Raw genomic sequence first — 25088 nt, forward strand, 5'->3', positions numbered from 1 at the left:
GCATAGAGGCATGTATGTTCATGGCATTCAAAGCGGTCAGAACAAAAAAACCTGGGGAGGATGAAAAAGGGGCTGAAGATAAGAACATATAAATATCCTTCAGATTATGAAGAATTTTGAATGATATATAAAGGCAGACTTTATCCTGTAGGCTGTGGGGAGCCATTTAAATTCAAACCTGAAAGTGATATTTATGTTAGTGTTAGGTGGGTTGTATTAGATGGATTAGTTGGCAGTAGGATAGAGAATAGTCTAAAGGGTTCTTAACCTTTTACAGCCTCAGTAATTTTTTCTGCTTAATGAGCTAATATTAACACCTGTGCAACTACTTTCAGGGTTTTATGAAAATTAAAGAAATAATGTATATAAAAGCACTTGAAAACTTTATAGCCCCCAAAAGATCATTGTTGTTGTTACTAGTTTTTCCGAAAGTTAACTTAATTTGAGTGAGATGTTTTAAGGGAAGCCAAAATAAGAGAATTTCTCTCCTTCACTTTAAAAATTTGACAATCATTTTGATTTCTTGATTTAATTAGAAAATGTTGGTAGTTGATTTCAGGACAGTCACATGTAAGAATTGCTTCCATGGCTGTTGAGATAAGTAGGCCTAGACTAAATATTTTTAGAATAGCTTCTTTGGAGTCCTAAGACTCATGGTTCATTCTAGATAGGTTCAGGTGTGTTATCTATGTACAAGAAAAAGATTGACACACCCACTAGGATAACTAAAATAAAAAAGACAGACAAGAATGTTGGTAAGGATGTAGAGAAATTGGAACCTTCATTTGTTGCTGGTAGGAGTGTAACATGGTGCAGCCACTTTAGAAGACAGCTTGATAGTTCCTCGAAAGGTTAAACATTACCTTATGACCCAAATTTTTACTTCTAAATATAAGAGGAATTAGATCCTATGTCCATATGAAAACTTGTGCACAAATGTCCATAGCAGTATCATTGATAATAGCTGAAAAGGGGAAACAGCCATCAACTGGTGAATGGCTAAACAAAATATGCTGCATCCATACAATGAAATATTATTTGGCCATCAAAAGGAATTAATTACTGATAACGTGCTTTAACGTGGATAAACCTTAAAAGCATTATACTAAGTGAATGAAGCCAGTAACAAAAGACCATATACTGTATGATTCCATTTGTGTGAAATGTCCAGAATAAGCAAGTCCATCAAGACAGAAAGTAGGTTAGTGGTTGCCAGGGGCCGGCAGGAGGGGAGGATGGTGGGGGTGGGGGTGACTGCTAATGTGTATGGTTTTCTTTTTGGGGTGATGAGAATGTTCTAACATTAGATAGTGGTGTTGGTTGCACAACTTTGAATATACTAAAATACCACTGAATTAATATACTTTAAAAGGATTAATTTTTTGATATATAAATATCTCAATGAATTTGTTATAAAACAAACAAAACACAACAAAAAGAAAGAACTTAGGCCAGACTCTCTGCATACGTAGAAACAGAGGTTAGTAACTGATAATAATTATTTGAGTATTTCACGTACTTAGCACAGTGCCTGAACATAGTAAACACTAAAGTCTTTGTTAAAAGAAGAAATATTATGATACCAAAAGGAGGAATCTTGGATATAAATTATTGCAGGGATGTAAGGCTGAAAAAAAAAAGGTGGTAAATAAAAACTCGATTAGAAATTATAAGAAAACTGAAAAGGTAGCCAATTCCAGAATAAATATGTAAAGATGAATATATTTTCTATATATTTGCAATTACCTAGTCATGAAATGTAATGAAAAATATATTATTAACAAGAGTAATATAAAATATTAAAAAACTAAGAGTAAACTTGGCAAGAAATGTACAAAAGCCTATATGGGGGAAAATGACAAAATATTGCCAAGGGACATCAAGGAAAACTTGAAGATACACCATCTTCATGGATGGGAGGACTTAATATTGTAAAGATATTACTTTTCCTCCAAACAGATCCATATATTGTATGTAGCCCCATTTATTTATTTGTTTGTTTATTTATTTTGGCTGCGTTGGGTATTTGTTGCTGTGCGCAGGCTTTCTCTAGTTGTGGGCGAGTGGGGGCTACTCTTCGTTGCTGTGCATGGGCTTCTCATTGCTGTGGCTTCTCTTGTTGTGGAGTATGGGCTCTAGGCACATGGGCTTCAATAGTTGCAGCATGAGGGCTCAGTAGTTGTGGCACATGGGCTCTAGGGCGTGCAGGCTTCAGTAGTTGTGGCGTGCCAGCTCAGTAGTTGTGGCTCGCGGGCTCTAGAGCACAGGCTCAGTAGTTGTGGTGTACGGGCTTAGTTTCTCTGTGGCATGTAGGATCTTCCCAGACCAAGGATTGAACCCATGTCCCCTGCATTGGCAGGTGGATTCTAAACCACTGCCCCACCAGGGAAGTCCTATAGCCCCATTTTCGGGGGAAGAACTAACTAAATGATTATAATGTACATCTAGAGGAAAAAATGTCCAAAACAAATCCAAGAATAGTTAAGAATCTTTCTAAGAGAGGAATTATGGTATTTACTGTACCAAAGAGTAAAGTACATTTATAAAGCTATAATACTGGCACAGGAATAGCAGACAGATCATACAGTAAAATAATGGGGAAAAATGCCAGCGTTTATTGAGCAGTTACTCTGTGCTTTGTGGGTATTTAAATACCATACAACTCTATGAGGGTAGCTATATTATTATCTCCCTTTCACAGATAAGAAGACTGAGATTCAGAGAGATTTAGTAAATTGCTCAGGGTTATATAAGTAATGGCAGAGCAGGAATTCAAACCGATGCTGATTGCAAATTCATTGTTATTAATTAGTAAAATTTAATTCTTGGAGATTAACCTTAAGTAAATGAGGTTATGTAAAAATACTTAGATGTAAGAACGTTATGTACAGCATTGTTATAAGAGCCAGAAGTTAGGACTAACCTTAAACATCAAGCAGCAGAGTATTGGTTAAATAAAGTATAGTACACGTCTACAATTAAAGACTATGTATGGTCATTTAAAGTTATATGGAAGAATACTTAATGACACAGTAATAAGGATAGCTATATTAAACCGAAAAGTGGATTACAAAACAGTATATATACTCATTAAAAATATATATATGGGGGCTTCCCTGGTGGCGCAGTGGTTGAGAGTCCGCCTGCTGATGCAGGGGACACGGGTTCATGCCCCGGTCCGGGAAGATCCCACATGCCACAGAGCAGCTAGGCCCGTGAGCCATGGCCGCTGAGCCTGTGCGTCTGGAGCCTGTGCCCCGCAACAGGAGAGGCCACAGCAGTGAGAGGCCCAAGTACCGCAAGAAAAAAAAAAAAAAAAAAAAAAAAAATATATATATATATATATATATATATGTAGAGAAAAAAGAGGAGATTTATATCAAAATGTTATTTTCTCTGAGTGGTGAAATTATGAATGATTTGTTTTCTTTTTGCTTCTCAATATTTTCTATTTTTTCTGCAGTACAATATGTTTTTTTCTCTAAAGAAAAATAATTGCAATAAAATTATTGTGTGTGTGTTTTTTTTTAAGGTGTGTGAGTTATTCACCCTGCCAGCCGGGTTAGCGGGTCCTCTGTGCTCCTGTAGGCCCCTGTGTTCCCCTTTTTCGTAGTGATCATAGTGTATTATCATTTACCCTTCTAACTCCGTAGCGTCTGGAATAAAGTCTGGTGCCAATCATTGTTTCGGTCGATCAATATTTCAGTAAGGAAGGATGAAACAGAGTGGGAATGAAGGGGAGAGGGAGAGAGAAAGGAAACCAACCTACGGAGATGTGGATCTGAGGTTATTTTTCCAGCTTCATTCCTCAAGATCCAAAAGTAGGTGGTGGATGGTATATTACTTGTATAATTCTTTATACTAATCCAGGAAATGAGTTGAACCACTTATCTTTAAATTCTGATTGTGCAAGAACAAAAATACATGTGAAGGAATTTACCTACAAAGAAAAGAGGCGTTAGGCTTCCTACATTGAGAGAGGCCGGAGTGAATCTTTCAGAAATTATTGAGACAAATGAAGGCTATTTCAGTAGAAAATGCTGCTGTGCCACCCACTCTCGCATTCTCCCTGTCCTTCCACCAGTTGTATCCAGAAAGCCATTTTCAACAGAAGATTTGGCAGGTGACGCAGTTGTTGCCTGGTTGCCTTTCAGACTTTTCTGGGTAAAAGATCCTAAGGGAGCTTGGGGACTGTCTGCTGACCCAGCTGCTCACATCCTGTATCTATTTAAAAATTTGGGGAAAAGCCAGAGGAATGAACTTCATATAACTCTGTGTTATTTTTATTTCCAGGAAGGGGAGCAGTTTGTGAAGAAAATCGGTGGTATTTTTGCCTTCAAGGTGAAGGACGGCCCTGGAGGTAAAGAAGCCACCTGGGTGGTGGACGTGAAGAATGGCAAAGGATCAGTGCTCCCTAACTCAGGTCAGTGCAGTGATGACTTCATTTGTAGGAGTACTGACAAGTTCACAAAGAAAAATGGGGGCCTGCTTTGGTGTTTTCCAAAAGGGCTGGCTTTAGAGTCCCAGGACCTTGTTAAAGAACTGGGGAATCCTTGGGAACAGGAATAGGTCACAGCTGCTTCCTCCCAAAGACGGGAAGGCTCCATCACTGTCACCAGCCATAGGCTTTGGAATTAAACAGACTTGGGTTTGGAGTCCTGGTCCTGCCACTCACAGATTCTGGCCTTGAACAAATTATTTCACTTCTCTGAGCTTTGTTTTTTTCATTTGTAAATGGGAATAATAAATGGTACCTATTTCATAGGGTCACGTGAGGATTAAGAGCATTATCTCCTGATTAGCCTGTGAAGCATATGCTTCAGTGTATGGTTATGTGTCCTCAGAAGACCTGTCTGTACTCACTGCCTCCACTTCTCTCACCCAGTCTTTCTCTCACCCATTCCAGTCAGCTTTGGTCCTCATTATTATCCCAGAACTGTTCTTGTTAAGGTCAGGTAACCACCATGTTGGTAAATTGAGTGGTTAATTCCCAGCCCTCATAATTATATTATTCTTCCAGGCTTTCTTCTTACCTACTGGCTGTTCCTTCTTGGCCTCTGTCCCTTTTTTTTTCTGCATCTCTAAAAGTCTAAATGTTGGAGTGCTCTAAGGCTCAGTTCTATCTACATTTAGTCCCTGGGACTCTCATCTAGTTTCATACTTTTAAAACCGTCTCTACACTGATGACTCCCAGGTATCTTCAGTGTGAACTCAGCTACTGAACTCCAAGGTGTGTATCCAGCTGCATAATTGACAAGTTTACTTGGATCCTTAGTAGGCATCTCAAGGCTAACATGTATGAAATTGAACTGCTGATCTTCCTCCCACTCCCCTTTAATTATGTTCTCCTCGAACTGTCTTCTGCATCTTGCTAAATTGCTCCTCTGTCTTACCAGTTCCTCAGTCTAAAACCCTTGAAGTCATGCTTAGCTCTTCTTTTATTTTTTTTAATTGAAGTGTAGTTGATTTACAATGGTGTGCCAATCTCTGCTGTACAGCAAAGTGACTCAGTTATACACATATACACGTGCTTTTTTTAATATTCTTTTCCATTATGGGTTATCCCAGGAGTTTGGATATAGTTCCCTGTGCTATACAGTAGGAGCTGTTGTTTATCCATTCTAAATGTAATAGTTTGCATCTACCTTGGCTCTTCTTTTTCTCACACTCTACAGTGTAATCCGCCAGCAAATTCCATCCTATACTACTACCACCTTGGTCCTCCATCATTTTTTGCCTGGTCTCCCTGTTTCTAACCTTCTGCCCTGTTTCTGCACACACCAGCTGGAGTGATCATTTTAAAACTCAAGTCAGCTCACAGGGTAAAAACCAGGGTTCTTATAATCACATCACATGATCTGGCCCTAGTCTTCTCTGTCTTATTATACTCTTCCTCACTTTGCTCCAGTTACACTGGCCTCCTTGCTATTGCTTGAACGTGGGCGTTCGCAGTTCAGGGGCTTTCTACTGCCTGGAGTCGTCATCCTTCACATATCCTCATGGCTTGTTCTCCCATTTCCTTTGGTGTTTGCCCAAATGTCACCTTCTCAGTGAGCCTTTCCCCAACCACACTTCTAAATCACACCCCCATTACCATTCCCTATTGTCCTTTTCTGCCTTATTTTTCTTTATAGCACTTACCGCCATCTGATACCATATCTTATTTCTTTGCTTATCGTCCATCCCCCCCACTTGAGTTGTAAGCTGCATGAAGGCAGAGCTTTGTGCCTCTTAGGTTCACTGCTGCATTCACAGTGCCTAGAATAGTACCTGTCACATGGTAGGCCTTCAGTAAAATAAATAAATAAAAAGTGAACAGCAGAATGAATGAATGATGCTCAGTAAGTGGTAGCTATATTGTATGTTATGTTTCTCTCGGAGAGAGCCTGGTGCGATTAAGAGATGGGATGGATAAGAACTAGCGTTTTAGAGGGCTATACTATGAACTTTGAAAACGATTTTATATATAATCAATCCTTTAAATCTTTTTGAGTAGAAAAGTGAAAGTCAGAGCTTTCTAAATACTCTGCTGTTTTAGAGGATGAAGCTGGTGTATTCGACCTGATGAATTAGAAATGAAGAAATCAGAAGCAGAGGGAGCAATTAGGAGGATGGATGGTACCACCATCTAAGTAAGCAAAAAAGATAGCCGAGTGTTGGCAGCATGTTGTTACATGGTAGTTGCTAGGGGTGTTTGGGGTGAAGTTGATGGTTACTTGGAAGCTGTGAAGGAGAAGGAGATCTATCAAAGATGGTAGAGTTCATTATTGCTACATTACTGGGGAAGGTCCTGGAGGAGACAATGTCATCAGGAGCACAGGTGGAAGGAAAGTTAGCCTTAACAAGGAAGGATGGATACTTCTTCCTCTAAGAGGGGGTAGATAAATATTCAGGGGCATTTTGAGGTACAGAGGGGTTTGGCAGAGATCCTGGAATAGAATTTAGAGCTTGGAGAAAGGAGAAGATGTTAAGAGCAGTGTTATATGTACTGTTGAATAAGGAATCAACTAGAGATTAATGAAGGAAAAGCTGAGTGGTAGTAAGGGCATCTGGTGTGGGCAGCATTTTTTTTTTCTCAAAATGAGTGGGCAGAAAAATAACTATGTTTACATTCTGTGCCATCTAACATGATGTACGAAGAGAAACTAAATGTTGCATCTAGATTCTAGCTTTTAGAAATAAAAAGAACTTTGGGGAAATAATGCCAATTTTTTTAAATGACTGAATGTTAATGGTTACTTCAGGATTATATATTGACATGTCTAGACAGATGTCAAGGTGATTTTTTTTAAGTTTTTATTTTTCTTTAATTTTTATTTTTATTGGAGTATAATTGCTTTACAATGTTGTGTTAGTTTCTGCTTTACAATGAAGTGAATCACCTATATGTATAAATATATCCTCTCCCTCTTGGACCTCCCACCCACCTAGGTCATCACAGAGCATCAGGCTGAGCTCCCTGTGCTATACAGCAGGTTCCCACTAGCTATCCCTTTTATACATGGTAGTGTATTTATGTCAAACCTAATCTGCCAATTCATCCCACCCTCCCTTTACCCCCCGGTGTCCACATGTCTGTTCTGTATGTCTGCGTCTCTATTCCTGCCCTGCAAATACGTTCATCTGTACCATTTTTCTAGATTCCACATATATGTGTTAATATACGATATTTGTTTTTCTCTTTCTGACTTCACCCTGTATGACTGACTCTGGGTCCATCCACATCTCTACAAATGACCCAATTTTGTTCCTTTTTATGGTTGAGTTATATTCCATTATATATACGTACCACATCTTCTTTATCCATTTATCTGTTGATGGACATTTAGGTTGCTTCTGTGTCCTGGCTATTGTAAATAGTGCTGCAATGAACATTGGGGTACATGTGACTTTTGTTTTTAATGTAACTTTTTTTTTTAACTTATTTTATTTTTTTGGCAGCGTTGGGTCTTCATTGCTGCACGCGAGCTTTTTCTCTAGTTGTGGTGAGCAGTGGCTACTCTTTGTTGTGGTGCACGGGCTTCTCTTTGTGGTGGCTTCTCGTTGCAGAGCACGGGCTCTAAGCACGTGGGCTTCAGTATTTGTGGCATACGGGCTCAGTAGTTGTGGCTCACGGGCTCTAGAGCTCAGGCTCAGTAATTGTGGTGCACGGGCTTAGTTGCTCCCCAGCCTGTGGGATCTTCTCAGACTAGGGCTTGAACCTGTTACCCCTGCATTGGCAGGTGGATTCTTAACCACTGCACCACCGGGGAAGCCCACATGTGACTTTTTGAATTATGGTTTTCTAAGGGTATATGCGCAGTGGTGGGATTGCTGGGTCATATGGTAGTTCGATTTTTAGTTTTTTAAGGAACCTCCATACTGTTCTCCATAGTGGCTGTACCAATTCACATTCCCACCAGCAGTGCAAGAGTGTTCCCTTTTCTCCACACCCTCTCCAGCATTTATTGTTCCTAGATTTTTTGATGATGGCCATTCTGACTGGTGTGAGATGATATCTCATTGTAGTTTTGATTTGCATTTCTCTAATGATTAATGATGTTGAGCATTCTTTCATGTGTTTGTTGTCAGTCTGTATATCTTCTTTGGAGAAATGTCTATTTAAGTCTTCTGCCCATTTTTGGATTGGGTTGTTTGTTTTTTTGTTATTGAGCTGCATGAGCTGCTTGTAAATTTTGGAGATTAATCCTTTGTCAGTTGCTTCATTTGCAAATATTTTTTCCCATTCTGAGGGTTGTCTTTTGGTCTTGTTTATGGTTTCCTTTGCTGTGCAAAAGCTTTGAAGTTTCATTAGGTCCCATTTGTTTATTTTTGTTTTTATTTTCGTTATTCTAGGAGGTGGGTCAAAAAAGATCTTCCTGTGATTTATGTCAAAGAGTGTTTTTCCTATGTTTTTGTCTAAGAGTTTTGTAGAGTCCCATCTTACATTTAGGTCTTTAATCCATTTTGAGTGTATTTTTGGGTATGGTGTTAGGGAGTGTTCTAATTTCATTCTTTTATGTGTAGCTGTCCAGTTTTCCCAGCACCACTTATTGAAGAGGCTGTCTTTTCTCCATTGTATATTCTTGCCTCCTTTGTCATATATTAGTTGACCATAGGTGTGTAGGTTTATCTCTGGGCTTTCTATCCAGTACCGTTGATCTATATTTCTGTTTTTTTGTGCCAATACCATACTGTCTTGATTACTGTAGCTTTGTAGTATAGTCTGAAGTTGGGGCGCCTGATTCCTACAGCTCTGTTTTTCTTTCTCAAGATTGCTTTGGCTATTTGGGGTCTTTTGTGTTTCCATACAAATTGTAAATTTTTTTGTTCTAGTTCTGTGAAAAATGCCATTGGTAATTTGATAGGGATTGCATTGCATCTGTAGATTGCTTTGGGGAGTATAGCCATTTTCACAATATTGATTCTTCTAATCCAAGAACATGGTATATTTCTCCATCTGTTTGTGTCATCTTTGATTTCTTTCATCAGTGTTTTATAGTTTTCTGAGTACAGATTTTTTGTCTCCTTAGGTAGATTTATTCCTAGGTATTTTATTCTTTTTGTTGTGATGGTAAATGGGATTGTTTCCTTAATTTCTCTTTCTGCTCTTTTGTTATTAGTGTATAGGAATGCAAGAGATTTCTGTGCATTACTTTTGTATCCTGCAACTTTACCACATTCATTGATTAGTTCTAGTAGTTTTCTGGTGGCATCTTTAGGATTTTCTATGTGTAGTATCATGTCATCTGCAAACAGTGACAGTTTTACTTCTCTTCCAATTTGTATTCCTTTTATTTCTTTTTCTTCTCTGATTGCTATGGTAGGACTTCCAATACTATGTTGAATAAGAGTGGTGAGAGTGGACATCCTTGTCGTGTTTCTGATCTTAGTGGAAATACTTTCAGTTTTTCACCATTGAGAATGATGTTTGCTGTGAGTTTGTCATATATGACCTTTATTACATTGAGGTGGTTTCCCTCTCTGCCCACTTTCTGGGGAGTTGTTATCATAAATGGGTGTTGAATTTTGTCAAAAGCTTTTTCTGCATCTATTGAGATGATCATATGGTTTTTATTCTTCAATTTGTTAATGTGGTGTATCACATTGATTTGTATATATATATATGTATATATATTTTAGTTTATAACAACAACAATTTTTAATGGAAGCACAATATAAAAAGATCTAAATTGTGACATAAAAAAACATAAAAGGAGGGTAAGAGAAAGGTAGAGTTTTGTATGTAATCGAAGTTAAATTGTTATCAACATAAAAAAGACTGTTATATCTATAAGCTATTTTATGTAAGCCTCGTGGTAACCACAAAGCAATAACTTACAGTAAATTCACAAGAATAACAAAAAGGGAATCAAAGCATACCACTACAGAAAATATGATTGTGTATATTGAAGAATCCTTGCATCCCTGGGATAAATCCCACCTGATGATGGTGTATGACCCTTTTAATGTGTTGTTGCATTCTGTTTGCTAGTATTTGTTGAGGATTTTTGCATCTATATTTATCAGTGATCTTGGTCTTTAATTTTCTTTTTTTGTAGTATCTTTGTCTGGTTTTGATTTCAGGGTGATGGTGGCCTCGTAGAATGAGTTTGGGAGCATTCCTTCCTCTGCAGTTTTTTGAAAGAGTTTGGGAAAGATAGGTGTTAGCTCTTCTCTAAATGTTTGATAGAATTCACCTCTGAAGCCATCTGGTCCTGGACTTTTTGTTTGTTGGAAGATCTTTAGTTATAGTTTCAATTTCACTACTTGTGATTGGTCTGTTTATATTTTCTAATTCCTTCTGATTCAGTCTTGGAGAGTTTTTTCTTTCCAAGAATTTGTCCATTTCTTCCAGGTTGTCCATTTTAATGGCATATAGTCGTCATTGCAGTCTTATGATCCTTTGTATTTCTGTGGTGTCAGTTGTAATTTCTCCTTTTTCATTTCTAATTTTATTGATTTGAGTCCGCTCCCTTTTTTACTTGATGAGTCTGGCTAAAGGTTTATCAATTTTTTTTTTTATATTCTCAAAGAACCAACTTTTACTTTTACTGATCTTTGCTGTTGTTTTCTTTGTTTCTATTTCATTTATTTCTGCTTTGATCTTTATGATTTCTTTCCTTCTACTGACTTTGGGTTTTCTTTGTTCTTCTTTCTCTAGTTGTTTCAAGTATAGGATTAGATTGTTTATTTGAGATTTTCTTGTTTCTGGAGGTGAGATTGAATTGCCATAAACTTCCCTCTTAGAACTGCTTTAGCTGCATCCCATATGTTTTGGGTTGTCATGTTTTCATTGTCATTTGTTTCTATGTATTTTTTAATTTCCTCTTTGATTTATTCAGTGATCTCTTGGTTATTTAGCAATGCAGTGTTTAGCCTCCCTGTATTTGTGTTTTTTACAGTTTTTTTTTTCCTGTAATTGATTTCTAACCTCATAGTGTTGTGGTCAGAAAAGATGTTTGATATGATTTCAATTTTCTTAAATTTTCCAAGGCTTGATTGTGACCCAAGTTGTGATCTATCCTGGAGAATGTTCCATGTGCACTTGAGAGGAAAGTGTATTCTGCCACTTGCGGGTGGAATGTCCTATAAATAGCAATTAAATCTATCTGGTCTTGTTGCATCATTTAAAACCTGTGTTTCCTTATTTATTTTCATTTTGGATGATCTGTCCATTGTTGTAATTGGGTGTAAAGGTCCCCCACTATTATTGTGTTAGTCTTGATTTCCCCTTTTATGGCTGTTAACATTTGCCTTATGTATTGAGGTGCTCCTATGTTGGGTGCATAGACATTTATAATTGTTATACTTACTTCTTGGATTGATCCCTCGATCATTATGTAGGGTCCTTCCTTATCTCTTTAACAGTCTTTATTTTAAAGTCTATTTTATCTGATATGAGTATTGCTCCTCCAGCTTTCTTTTGATTTCCATTTCCATGGAATATCTTTTTCCATCCCCTCACTTTCAGTCTGTATGTGTCCCTAGGTCTGAAGTGGTTTCTTGTAGACAGCATATATACGGGTCTTGTTTTTGTATCCATTCAGTGAGGCTGTGTCTTTTGGTTGGAGCATTTAATCCATTTTCATTTAAGGTAAGTATCAATATGTATGTTCCTATTACCATTTCCTTAATTGTTTTGGGTTTGTTTTTGTAGGTCTTTTTCTTCTCTTGTGTTTCCCACCTAGAGAAGTTCCTTTAGCATTTGTTGTAAAGCTGGTTTGGTGGCGCTGAATTGTCTTATAGCTTTTGCTTGTCTGTAAAGCTTTTGATTTCTCCATCAAATCTGAATGAGATCCTTGCTGGGTAGAGTAATCTTGGTTGTAGGTTTTTCCCTTTCATCACTTTAAATATATCCTGCCACTCCCTTCTGGCTTGCAGAGTTTCTGCTGAAAAATCAACTGATACCCTTATGGGGATGCCCTTGTATGTTATTTTTTGCTTTTCCCTTGCTGCTTTTAATTTTTTTTTTGCTTTTTTGATTTAATTTTTGTTAGTTTGATTATTATGTGTCTTGGTGTGTTTCTCCTAGGATTTATCCTGAAGGGACTTTCTGTGCTTCCTGGACTTGGTTTGCTATTTCCTTTCCCATGTTAGGGAAGTTTTCAACTATAATCTCTTCAAATGTTTTCTCAGACCCTTTCTCTTTCTGTTCTTCTTCTGGGACCCCTATAATTCAAATGTTGGTGCGTTTAATGTTGTCCCAGAGGTCTCTAGGACTGTCCTCAATTCTTTTCATTCTTTTTTCTTTATTCTGCCCCTTGGCAGTTATTTCCACAATTTTGTCTTCCAGCTCACTTATTTGTTCTTCTGCCTCAGTTTTTCTGCTATTGATTCCTTCTAGTATATTTTTCATTTCAGTTATTGTGGTGTTCATCACTGTTTGTTCTTTAGTTCTTCTAGGTCTTTGTTAACATTTCTTGTATTTTCTGGATCCGTGCCTCCATCCTGTTTCTGTGATTTTGGATATCTTTTTTTTAATTAATTTATTTATTTATTTTTGGCTGCATTGCGTCTTTACTGCTATGCACAGGCTTTCCCTTATTGCAGTGAGTGGGGGCTATTCTTCATTGTGGTGCGCAGGCTTCTCATTGCGGTGGCTTCTCTTGTTGCGGAGCACAGGCTCTAGGCACGTGAGCTTCAGTAGTCATGGCACACGGGCTCAGTAGTTGTGGGTCATGGGCTCCAGAGCGCAGGCTCATTTGTTGTGGCACACGGGCTTAGTTGCTCCACCGCATATGAATCTGTGTCCCCTGCATTGGCAGGCGGATTCCTAACCACTGCACCACCAGGGAAGCCCCTGGATCATCTTTACTATCATTACTCTGAATTCTTTTTTCAGGTAGGTTGCGGAGCACGGGCTCTAGGCACGTGAGCTTCAGTAGTCTTGGCACACAGGCTCAGTAGTTGTGGGTCATGGTCTCCAGAGCGCAGGCTCATTTGTTGTGGCACATGGGCTTAGTTGCTCCACGGCATATGAACCTGTGTCCCCTGCACTGGCAGGCGGATTCCTAATCACTGCACCACCAGGGAAGCCCCTGGATCATTTTTACTATCATTACTCTGAATTCTTTTTTCAGGTAGGTTGCCTATTTCCTCTTCATTTATTTGGCCTTGTAGGTTTTTACCTTACTCTTTCATCTGTAACATATTTTTTTGTCGTCTCATTTTTTTGATGGGTGGGGCTGTGTTCCTTCTTACTGGTTGTTTGGCCTGAGGCATCCAGTGCTGGAGTTTTTACAGTTGGATAGAGCTGGGTCTTGGTGCCGACATGAGGACATCCGGGAGATCTCACTCTTATTAGTATTCCCTGAGGTCTGAGGTTCTCTGTTAGTCCAGTGGTTTGGACTCAGTGCTCCCACCACAGGAGCTCAGGGTTGACCTCTGGCCTGGGAACCAAGATCCCTTAAGGTGCACGGCGCAGCAAAAGAAAAAAAAAAAGGAGCAGTACAATAACAAAGAATAAAAGATAAAATTAGAAAAATTTTAAAGTTAGAAAAATATATATATAAGTGAAACAACAAGGTAAAACACAACCACAAACCCCCCCCCCCCGAAAAAAAAAGAAAAATGGGCCAGAAAAGGCCTTGGCTGTGGGGGCAGAGCTTAGGTTGGGGTGGGGCCTATGCTCAGGATCCATGAGGCAGGAAAAGGCAGCATGGCTGGAGGGGGCCTCGGACAGCGGAGTTCAGAGGTAAGGCCCTGGGTGGGAGTGCAGGGCCGGGGTTTAGGCCCAGTGTAGCTGGAGGGGGCCTCGGAGGGCGGAGGATCTGGCCTGGGACCACAGTAGGCTCCCAGGTGCCCGAATGAGTGGGGGAAACGCTGGCCTAGTTCCCTTCCCATCCTCCCAGTCCCCGCTGATCCCCTCACTGTGAGTGGGCCCGTCCCGAGGGTGGAAACCCCACCCTTCCCCAGCCGCCCCTCAGTGCACCGGTCCAGTCTGGCCTCTACTCCCCACCCACGCCCTCAGGACCCGGGCGGCCAGAGGGGGTCTGGGAGGGCAGAGGATCATGCCCGGGACCTCAGTAGGCTCCCCAGGGCCCAAGTGGGTGGGGGAAATGCTGGCTGCCTTCCCTTCCGATCCTCTGGCCTCTCAAGGGTCTCTCCCCATCCCCGTTGCTCCCCTCACTGTGGATGGGCTCCTTCAGGTGTGAGAACCCCTCCTCTCCCCCAGCCGTCTCTCAAGGGTGCCGGTCCCGTCCCACCTCCACTTCTCCTCCCTGCTCCCTCCCCACCACGTCCCATCTGGTCATTCGGGGTTCCTCCCATCCCTTTAGGTGTCCGTGGTTCCCCACCAGTACCTGGTAGGTGCCCTAGTTGTGAGGAGACGTGAACTCTGTGTCCTCGTACTCCTCCATCTTGACTCTGCCCCCAAGGAGATTTTTGGAGAAAAATTTTCCTGTTTTGTTGTTATTGTTTGTTTGTTTTGAAAGATTATATGCTTATGGAAACATATGGCAAATTTTCAGAAAAACCTTGCTCTCTGCATATGAACCCTGGCAGCGAGCTCTCCCCACATTAGGTGCCCCATCCCATACCTGAAGGGATTTTACCCTGAATTTCTGCTGAAACTGATACTTGTTGGCAGCTAGGAGTGGCGGTGAAATATGGACTTACCAGTAAAAGCTACCGTGGGAAATTGCCAGCTCCTTTTACATCAGCCAACAAATGACCATTTGTTAGAGATCAGCTATGTTAAAGCATTAATAACCTGTCCTAGTTTGAACTGGCATCTTAAAGAGAATTGCTAGATCTTTTGACATGTACATACTGTTGAGAGGTTTACTTTCTGTTAGCAAAGTAAGATTTACTTAAATGTATTTCATTTGCTTATATTCTAAGAGTTTGGTAATGATACAGATGGTTATGTCAAGGACTTTTAGGCTTTCTGCATTTTTCCATAATCTTTTCTTGCTGCCTGGTGTTTCTCCATGAATTCGGCCCCTCCCTCCTCTCCTTTGAAATGACTCGCATATCTCCAGGAAGCCAACTTTAATTAATTTAACACGATATATTATTCTTTCATTCGTATATTCTTCCCTCTCAGCACCTGTTTGAGTTCTCAACCCTGCCCCTTAATGGGGAACATGATACAGAAGGCCTCAGAGTCTCTCATCCCCAAGGTACAGGGGAAAGAGCATAGCCTTTGGAGATACCGAAACCTGCGTTCAGACCTTGGCTCTGTCACTAACTAGGTATAAACCTTCCCTGAGTCCAGTTGTCTCATCTAGAAAATGGTGAGAATAATGTCTATCCATGGAGCTGTTGTGGGGATTAAATGAGATAAAAGGTATGTAAAGCCCCTAGCATGGTAAGTGCTCAGTAAATCATTGCTTCCTCCCCAACCCATATATTAAACATTAATTTTGCATAAACACATTAGAATTGTTTGTGACTCCTCAAAAGGACTAGGGGAGCTGAGAAGGCATCTGGGATACATCAGATGCGGATGAATTGGTGAAGGCTCAATTAAAACTGAGCTGTTGGGGCTTCCCTGGTGGCGCAGTGGTTGAGAGTCTGCCTGCCGATGCAGGGGACATGGGATCGTGCCCCGGTTCGGGAAGATCCCACATGCCGCGGAGTGGCTAGGTCCGTGAGCCATGGCCTCTGAGCCTGCGCATCCGGAGCCTGTGCTCCGCAATGGGAGAGGCCATAACAGTGAGAGGCCCGCATACCGCAAAAAAAAAACAACAAAAAACTGAGCTGTTGAATGTTTGTATTCTTCCTGTAACAGGGGGAAGCCATAGAGCTTAGGAGTTGGGAGTGTGGGCTTTGGCAGCAGGAATCTGCTTTCATACCTAGCTCAGCCACTTAGTAGCTGTGTGACCTTGGGCAAGTTGTTTGACCTCTCTGACCCTCATAGGGTTATTGTATGAGTCTAGGTATGTGAAGTAATCGGCATAATGAGAGCTCAGTAAATGCTGATATAGTAACAGCAGCAGCAGCATTTATTTCCTAAAGTCACCTTTTTATTGACTATGAGTCCTTTTTTTGGCATATTAGGATCTAATCCAATTATGAATGAAATCCAGTTATCTCAATTTGCTAGCTTTTTTTCTCCCTGCTCTTTGATGTTATATATCTACAAGAGAACTGGATTTTCTAGGTTGTAAATACCTTAATTTTTAAGACTTCAGAACTTTTTTCAAGTAATAAGAGAAAATTTTGTTACAGGCAAAGATGGAGGGGCTATTGAATCATAGTCTTTTTATGGGCTATCCCTGCATTCTAAGACATATAATAAAAACTTTTATTTTCAATCTTGTTTTCGTTACTTAATAATATAGGCATGCTGTATTTTCATAGTTTACCCCCATCTTAGGCCATTTGGGCTGCTATATCGAACATACCACAGCCTGGGTAGCTTATAAACAACAGAAATTTACTTCTCACAGCTCTGGTGGCTGGAAGTCCTAGATAAAGGCATCAGTATGGTCCCGTTTGGTGAGGGCCCTCTTCCTGGTTCATAGCCAGTGCCTTCTTGCTGTGGGCTTATATCATGGAAGGAGCTAGGGGTCTCTCTGGAGCCTCTTTGTAAGGCATTAATCCCATTCATAAGGGCTCTACCCTCATGACCTTCCAAAGGCCCTCCCTACCAATACCATCACATCAGGCATTAGGATTTCAAAATACGAGTTTTGCAGGGGATACAAACATTCAGACCATAGCAACTCCTATCTTTTTTTATTAAGGCACAGATTATCTAACTATTGGGCCGTAATTTGATATTATTACTATTAGTGGTAGTAGTACTATTAGAGTACTATTGTTATATTGATTGCCTGAAACACTGACTACTGAAAATTTTGATTTCTTGGTGAATTTTTCCTTTTGCACTTGTCCAAGGTAGACATTGCTGATTTAGCAATAAGATATTAGAGTCTTTGTGGTACGGCCTTTTTTGCATTATACTTTGGTTATACTACTAAAATTAATATTTTAAACCTATTTGCAGGGCAGGAATAGAGACGTAGATGAAGAGAACGGACATGTGGACACTGGGGAGATGGGGAGGGTGGGAGATTAGGATTGACATATATACACTACCATGTGTAAAATAGATAGCTAGCTCGGTGCTTTGTGATGACCTAGATGCATGGGATGGGGGGTGTGGGAGAGAGGTCCAAGAGGGAGGGGATATATGCATACATATAGCTGATTCACTTTGTTGTACAGCAGAAACTAACACAACATTATAAAGCAACTGTACTCCAATAAAAAAATGAATATTTTTAAAACTTTGTTTTTATATAGTAATACATACTTAAGTGCAAAAAAAATTGGGAAAGATAGAGAAACAAAATGAAAAAATTACTCTCCTATAATCCTACCATCTGTATCAGGGGTTGACAAATTATGACCTATGGGCCAAATTCATCCCACCACCTGTTTTTTTTTGTTTTGTTTTGTGTAAAAGTTTTCTGAAGTCTAGCCTGTAAGGAAGGGCATGAATCTGTAGTGTACAGCCTGATAAATGTTAACAAATGAACACATCTCCCAGATCAGGATGCATAATGTTGCCAGCACTGTAGAAACCTCCCTGATACCACCTCCCATCACTACCCACTCCCAAAAGGAACCACTATTCCAAGTTCTGTCACCATAGGTTGATATTATTTATTTTGGAAATTCGTATAGCTGGAACCATACAATATTTACTCTTTTAGGTGTGGCTTCTTTCACTCAGCATTGTAAGATTTATTATATTGTTGCATGTAGCAGTAGTTCATTTTTACTATGTGAATACACCAGAATTTATTTATTCAGTTCATGGTTGCTGTATCTTCGCAGTTTTCCATTTTGTGGCCTTATGAATAAAGGTGTTACGAACATTCTCATATGTGTCTTTTAGTGGACACATGTACTTATTTCCATTTGGCATATAACCAGGAGTAGAAATACTAAGTCATGAGCTACCATATAGCCAGTTTCTTGATATGGATATACTATTCTACAGTCTCTTCCATATTATATGAGAGTGGTTGAGGGTCTGCCTGCTAGTGCAGGGCACGCGGGTTTGAGCCCTGGTCTGGGAAGATCCCACATGCCGCGGAGCAACTAGGCCCTTGAGCCACAACTACTGAGCCTACGCGTCTGGAGCCTGTGCTCTGCAACAAGAGAGGCCGCAATAGTGAGAGGCCCGTGCACCACGATGAAGAGTGGCCCCCACTTGCCACAACTAGAGGAAGCCCTCGCACAGAAACAAAGACCCAACACAGCCAAAAATAAATAAATAAATTAATTAAAGTACCCTTAATTAAAAAAAAAAATGTCCTCATGTCCTTTTGTAATCAAACCCCTTCTCTCACCCTCAGGCCCTGGCAACCCCTGATCTGATTTCTGTCCCTGTAGTTTCACTTTTTCCAGAATGTCGTAAACTGCAAGTGGAATCATACAGTATGCAGCTTTTTGAGCCTGCTTCTTTCATGTATTATCAGTAGTTTGTTCCTTTTTGTTGCTGAGTAGTTTATCCATTCACCAGCTGGAGTATATTTGGTTTCTTTCAGCTTTTGGCTATTGGAATAAAGCCACTATGAGCATCCGCATACAGGTTTTTGTGTGGATTTATGTTTTCATTTCTCTTCAGTAAACACCTAAGAATGGGATTGGCAGGTCATATGGCATGTGTATGTTTAGCTTTCTAGGAAATGTCCAGACTGTTGTCTAAAGTGGCTGTACCGTTTTCCAGTCCCTCCAGCATTGTTCTGACCTGCTAGTTGCTCCTCATCCTCACCAGCACTGGGTATTATCTTTTTTTTTTTAAGCCATTCATTCTAGTAGGTACGTTGTAGTATCTCAACTGTACTTTTAATTTGCATTTTCCTGATGACTAATGGAATTGAACACTGTTTCATGTGCTTTTTTTGACCATTTGGAGATCTTTTGTATTGTGCCTGTTTATGTTATTTGCCCACTTTTGTATTGAACTATCTAACCTTTTCTAATTCAGTGATAGGAGTTTTTTATATTTTCTGGATAGAAATTCTCTGTTAGAACTGTGAGTTGCAAATATCTTATCCCTCTTGGTCTGCTACCTGTTTTGAAAATAGTTTTATTGGAATACAGCTACATTCATTTATGTATTCTCTATGGCTGCTCTCGTGCTACAGGTGCAGAGTTGAGTAGTTGCAGTAGAGACCTAGTGGCCTGCAAAGCCTAAAATATTTAGTGTCTGGTCCTTTACAGAAAAAGTTTGTTAACCCCTGGTCTAGATGACTTCATCTTCTAACAAATTACCACAAACTTAGTGGTTTAAAAAAACGCACACATTTATTTATTACCTCACAGCTTCCATGGGTAAGTTGGCTGAGGACAGCTTAGCTGGGTCCTCTGCATAAGGTGTCGCAGGCCTCAGTCAGGGTGTTGGCCAGGGCTGAGTTCTCATCTAGAGACTTGACTGGGGAAGTGGTTCGTGCCCAAGTTCACTGATGTTGCTGGAAGAATTAATTTCCTTGTAGCTGTGAGAATGATAGCTTTAGTTTTTTACTGGTTATTGGTCAGAGTCTGCCCTCAGCTCCTAAAGGTCAGTACCCTGCCATGTAGCCCTCTCCATGTGCAGTATGCAGTTCACAGTATAGCAGCTAGTTTATTCAAGGCCAGCAGGAGAGTGAGAGAGAGCCAGCAAGACAGAGTCTTATGCAGTGTAGCAGAACACAGGAATGACAGCCCATCACCATTGCCACATTCTGCAGGCTAGAAGCAAGTCACAGGTCCTGCCCACACTTGAGAGTAGGGGATTATACAAAGGCATGAATACCAGAAGCCAGGGGTCACAGGGGTCACCTTAGAGTCTGTGTGCCACAGTAGCTATTATTAATATATTGGTCTCCAAGTTTACAGATGTTTTTTCTGTACATACATAATTGAATATCTGTTTTTAAGCAAAACTTGGGTCCATTCTTACAGTTTGTTTTGTAACTGGCTTATATAACAGTATCATGAAGAGTATAACATACGTATCTTTCCAGGTCAATAAAATGTAGATCCACATCGTCTAATGACTGCATTGTATCCCGTTATATGAATATACCATGATTTATTTAATAAATTCCCTCTTGTTAAATATTGAGGTTGCTTGTGATTTATGTCACATTTCACCAGGCTGCCATAGAGTGTATGTGAGTGCCCATTTGCCCACACTAATTCTGGATGTGATTCTGTGGCAGTCAGTGGCTTTTGACTAAAATGTGTACATGAAACTGAACACTCCCCATTTCTCCTTCCTTCTGCATGTCTGTGTTTTAGATAAGAAGGCCGACTGCACAATTACAATGGCTGACTCGGACTTACTGGCTTTGATGACTGGTAAAATGAATCCTCAGTCGGTAAGTATGATGGCGCTTATATCCTTTTCTTAGGTGGGTTTTAGCCCGTTTCACTTCATCACCTACCTCAACCTCATCCCATAAAGTGCAAAGTGGTAAAACCCACAAAACTCAGTGTTCCCCAAATGTTCACCTAACAAATGACAGTTGTGAAGCTAATGATGTGCCAGACAGTGTCCTGTGTGCTGGAAATGTCCAGATGTAGAAGAAATAGTTCCCATGCTCAGGGCGTCCACAATTTGGTACGAGACAGGTCTGCAAAAGAGTAAATGCAGGGCTTCCCTGGTGGTGCAGTCATTAAGAATCTGCCTGCCAATGCAGGGGACGCGGGTTTGAGCCCTGGTCCGGGAAGATCCCACATGCTGTGGAGCAGCTAAACCCATGCGCCACAACTACTGAGCCTGCACTCTAGAGCCCACGAGCCACAGCTGCTGAGCCCATGCACCACAACTACTGAAGCCCACATGCCTAAAGCCCGTGCTCTGCAACAAGAGAAGACACCGCAGTGAGAAGCCTGTGCACTGCGACAAAGAGTAACCCCCGCTCACCGCAGCTAGAGAAAGCCAGCGCACAACAACAAAGACCCAATGCAGCCAAAAATAAATAAATTAAATAAATAAATTTTAAAAAAAAACAACTTAAGAGTAAGTGCAGCCAAATATCCAAGGTGCCCTGCATTACTTGAGGTCAGGGAGGGTGGAGGGAGGAGAAGCCACATCTTCCCGGGCCATCGAGAAGGCTTCACAGAGGAAACAATGCTTGGCTGAGTCCTGGGAGTGATCAGGAGTTAGCAGTGCACAGATGGAGAGTAGGGGCCGTCAGACAGAAGGAGGGTCGGGAGTGAACAAAGGCATGATCTTTCACATTTCGTATCTTTGCCCGTGCTCTTTTTTTGGCCTGAGCTGTCCTTCCTTGACAAACTCCTTGCCTTTCAAAATGAACTTATGTTATGTCCAGAGACTTCCTACCACATTGTTGGGGAGCTATAGTCAGTCCCTCTTCTGGGCCACTTACTGGCCTGCTAGCCTGGCACTTGTCTCATTATACTAGTCATAATGTGCCTATCTCTTCCCTATTAGATTGTGTGTACCTCAAGGGAACAAAGCACATCTTGTTCATCTTTGTGTCTCCAGAACTTAGCATGATGCCTTGCATTTTTGGGTTTTCACAATTAATTTGCATTTGTCTAAAATGTATTTATGCCTTGTGTAGATTTTCCAGGCCCCCAGATTGTCAAGGGTCTTCTTATACTCTTTAGTTGTACAGTGTGGAACAGACTTGATATACATTATCCATAGATAACACAAAGGAAGCTAAAATGCTGCTTTCCACTGTAACCTTATTTTTTTGTTGTTGCCTCAGCCTGATTTGTTTTAGGTCTTGTTCCTGTGGTACCCTGGTAATTTGAAAGATTGGATAAAACAACTAAATCTGACTCCTACTCGTATTCCTTTTAAAAATGCTTTTTCTAAGCAACTAAGCATATTTCAGCTGATGCGTCGACAAGTGAGAGACTTGCATCTGTGATGTTTCAACTGAATACACACTATTGACATTGACATTTCCACCCACTGTGCCCTCTCCAAAAATCTGGACAGAACAGAGGCCACCAATCTCGGAGTTGGCCGACGTCCTCCTTCCCACCCACCGCTGCTTACTCCACGGTGCACACCATGCACTTCCTTGGCAGTGTGGTCAGGCTTCGCACTCGTTCTCTCAGTTTATCTGTTTACCACCCATTTTGGGGAGTGAAGTGTCAGCTTACTTTTCCTGAACACCTGTTAGCACCCAAAGGAATTAAAGATAAAAATAGGAGACGTTTCTGTTAATGTGCTAATGGCCTTCCCTTATGCTCAGTAGAAGATTTGACTGGAAACCATTAAATGCAGTGGAAATTATAATTTCAGTGTTTGGCTACGGTTGAAACAAAGCAATGTGCTCTCCAGAAGAAAGCAAATGTAGAACACCTTAGGGGCCAGATTTAAATGACTCTTATGTTCGGATTCTCTAAAAAGTGAAGACTCATTTTTCTCTGTAATAATTATTAAGTGAAAAGTCATTTCCTCTTTTAATTAAGAAAAGGGAAATATGGTGAGTTTCTCTTCTAGGTACTACTGGTCCATATTTTTAAAGGACATATGTTAAATATATTGTGTTCTGAGACACCTGACCTTAAAGTCATCAGACAGAAGGCTGTGTGCCATATAGAAAGAAATATTTAGTTTGTCCAGACAGAGGAGGAAAAAAAAAAGGCATTAGTCACCCTCACCAGAAGGTGTAGAGAAAGCAGAGCTCTGAGATTTCCTATGGATGAGGCAGAAGAGCCCCTCACTGCTTCATGAATATACTTGTTAGGAAGCTAAGACTACCAGAACTTTTCCTGTAGCTTTTCCTTATTTTAAGAATTGAGTTGAAAGACTGAGATCGTAGCAGGGAAATCATGCTATGTTCCCAATTTTGCTATTTCTTTAAAGTTTTCCTGGGATTTTGTTACATGATAAATTTAGCAAACATCATGTGATCTAATCCCAGGCAGTTGTTAAATGGAACAAACTGTGGCTCTGCACTTGGGATTGGTTTGATTCTTCTTATTGAGCCAAAGATTAACACAGGCACCTCAGTCTCAGCAGTCTGCCTGGCCTCCCTCTGTAGGGAATAAATCTTTATCACGTAGACCAAAAAGAGGGAGAAAAATGGTGACATTTCATCTGCATTGTATTGAATCCCAAGAGTTCATAAGTGTGTTATGCATGTGCTTTCTCTCCCTGCTAGCAGACCCACTGAACAAATGTGTAATGGTTTTAAACAAAATGGGTCTAGTATGAATCCACTCTGCCTAATATTTGGAAAACGTACCACCTTTGAGGAAGGCAGGTAAAGGCAGACTCGATTTTTAAGAGAACACATTTGGGAAAGATGTGCCTTTTGACGGCTCTGTGTAAAGCATGACTTTTACAAATGCGTCCTTTTGAAGACTCTGGTTCTAAATCTGTTCCTGAAAGCCAAGTTTCATATTTTGAAGAAAGTTGAAGAAACCTGGATAAATAAATCATCTCAGGGCTGGATAGTCTAGAAATATCAGCGGTCTCAAAACAAAAAACACCAAATGATAAATTTTCTTTCTTCTTCCTCACAGGCCTTCTTTCAAGGTAAATTGAAAATCACTGGCAACATGGGTCTGGCTATGAAGTTACAAAACCTTCAGCTTCAGCCAGGCAAAGCTAAGCTGTGAAGAACTCTCTTTGCCTACCTTTGAAAATCAAGATGAGATATATAGATATATGTCCATATATTTCATTGTCAGAACTTAGATTGAAACTACACATTGGCAAATAGCGTATTTGTTTTTAAATGGGTGTGACCAATCCTGTTTTCCCTAAGCTCTGGGTGACTAGAACCTGATGATGTACTACTGCTTTGCTGAATTGCATACAACTGTGCATTACAAAGTTAATATGGTAATTATGGTTTGGGGTAAAATTGAGTTTTAGAATAAAATTAGGAATAGCAAAATCCAAAAACTATGTAAACGAAAGCTCTCATTTTGCTTATAAAGTATATTTGAGGATTATTCTGCTGAAGATTCAATTTAATTCAATTTTCCTTGGGAGAACTAGGGAAGAAACAGAATACCAGTAGCTGGCCAGTAATTAGTGTTGTGCACTTAATGACCTTAATCTGTTTTCCATTGATAATTTTTAAAATTCTGTACTGGGATGTTTTTTTAAAAAAATCTTCACAGTTTTGCATTTCATGCCATCAAAACAGTATTTTCTTCCCAAATCAAAGAAATATGATCAAAGCTTGGGAGAAAAAATATATAGCTGAACACAGGCCTATTTTTTAAAACAAAAATATTTTTCAGTGAGTTTCCTTCCTGGAAAAAAATCAGTGTATTAGAATCATAAACACTGTTGTTAAAAATAATTGAACAAATAAAGTTTGCTTTGAGATGCACAGTTTTCAAATTATAATCTCGTATTAATTTAATTTGTAAAACTCTCCTTCCTTTGTTATAATTTTCCCTTTTCATATGTTTAGTTTAACAAGCCACATTTAATTTACCTTCCTAGTTTTTTTTTTATTCAATTTAAAGGAATATTGCTTTTTATTCCTTTTTGTTTTTAAAGGTAAATTTCATACCAGACTTTGGCATGTGATGTGTTTTCCCTACTTTTACCTTCCTAGTTTTTCTAATGCTAATGTTATTTCTAATAACTCGGTAAGATATGGGGTAGAGTAATGTTTTTGGAAGAATGTTTAATAGAAAATTAAAATAGC

General features: G+C 39.9%; 1 protein-coding gene across 4 annotated transcripts in view; it reads left to right on the plus strand.

Annotated features, from left to right (window-relative positions):
• Positions 1-25088, plus strand: part of SCP2 (sterol carrier protein 2) — a 165499-nt gene extending 140411 nt beyond the window's left edge. For all 4 annotated transcript variants that reach the window (XM_079933816.1, XM_079933817.1, XM_079933818.1 and 1 more), the window contains 3 exons: positions 4294-4423; positions 20728-20807; positions 23944-25088. In XM_079933816.1, the coding sequence (XP_079789942.1) occupies positions 4294-4423; positions 20728-20807; positions 23944-24039 (306 nt within the window). In that variant the 3' untranslated portion in view covers positions 24040-25088. The remainder of the gene's footprint in view (positions 1-4293; positions 4424-20727; positions 20808-23943) is intronic.

Source organism: Stenella coeruleoalba (genome assembly GCF_951394435.1).
Source record: "Stenella coeruleoalba genome assembly, chromosome: 1".
Classification (NCBI taxonomy): Eukaryota; Metazoa; Chordata; class Mammalia; order Artiodactyla; family Delphinidae; genus Stenella; species Stenella coeruleoalba.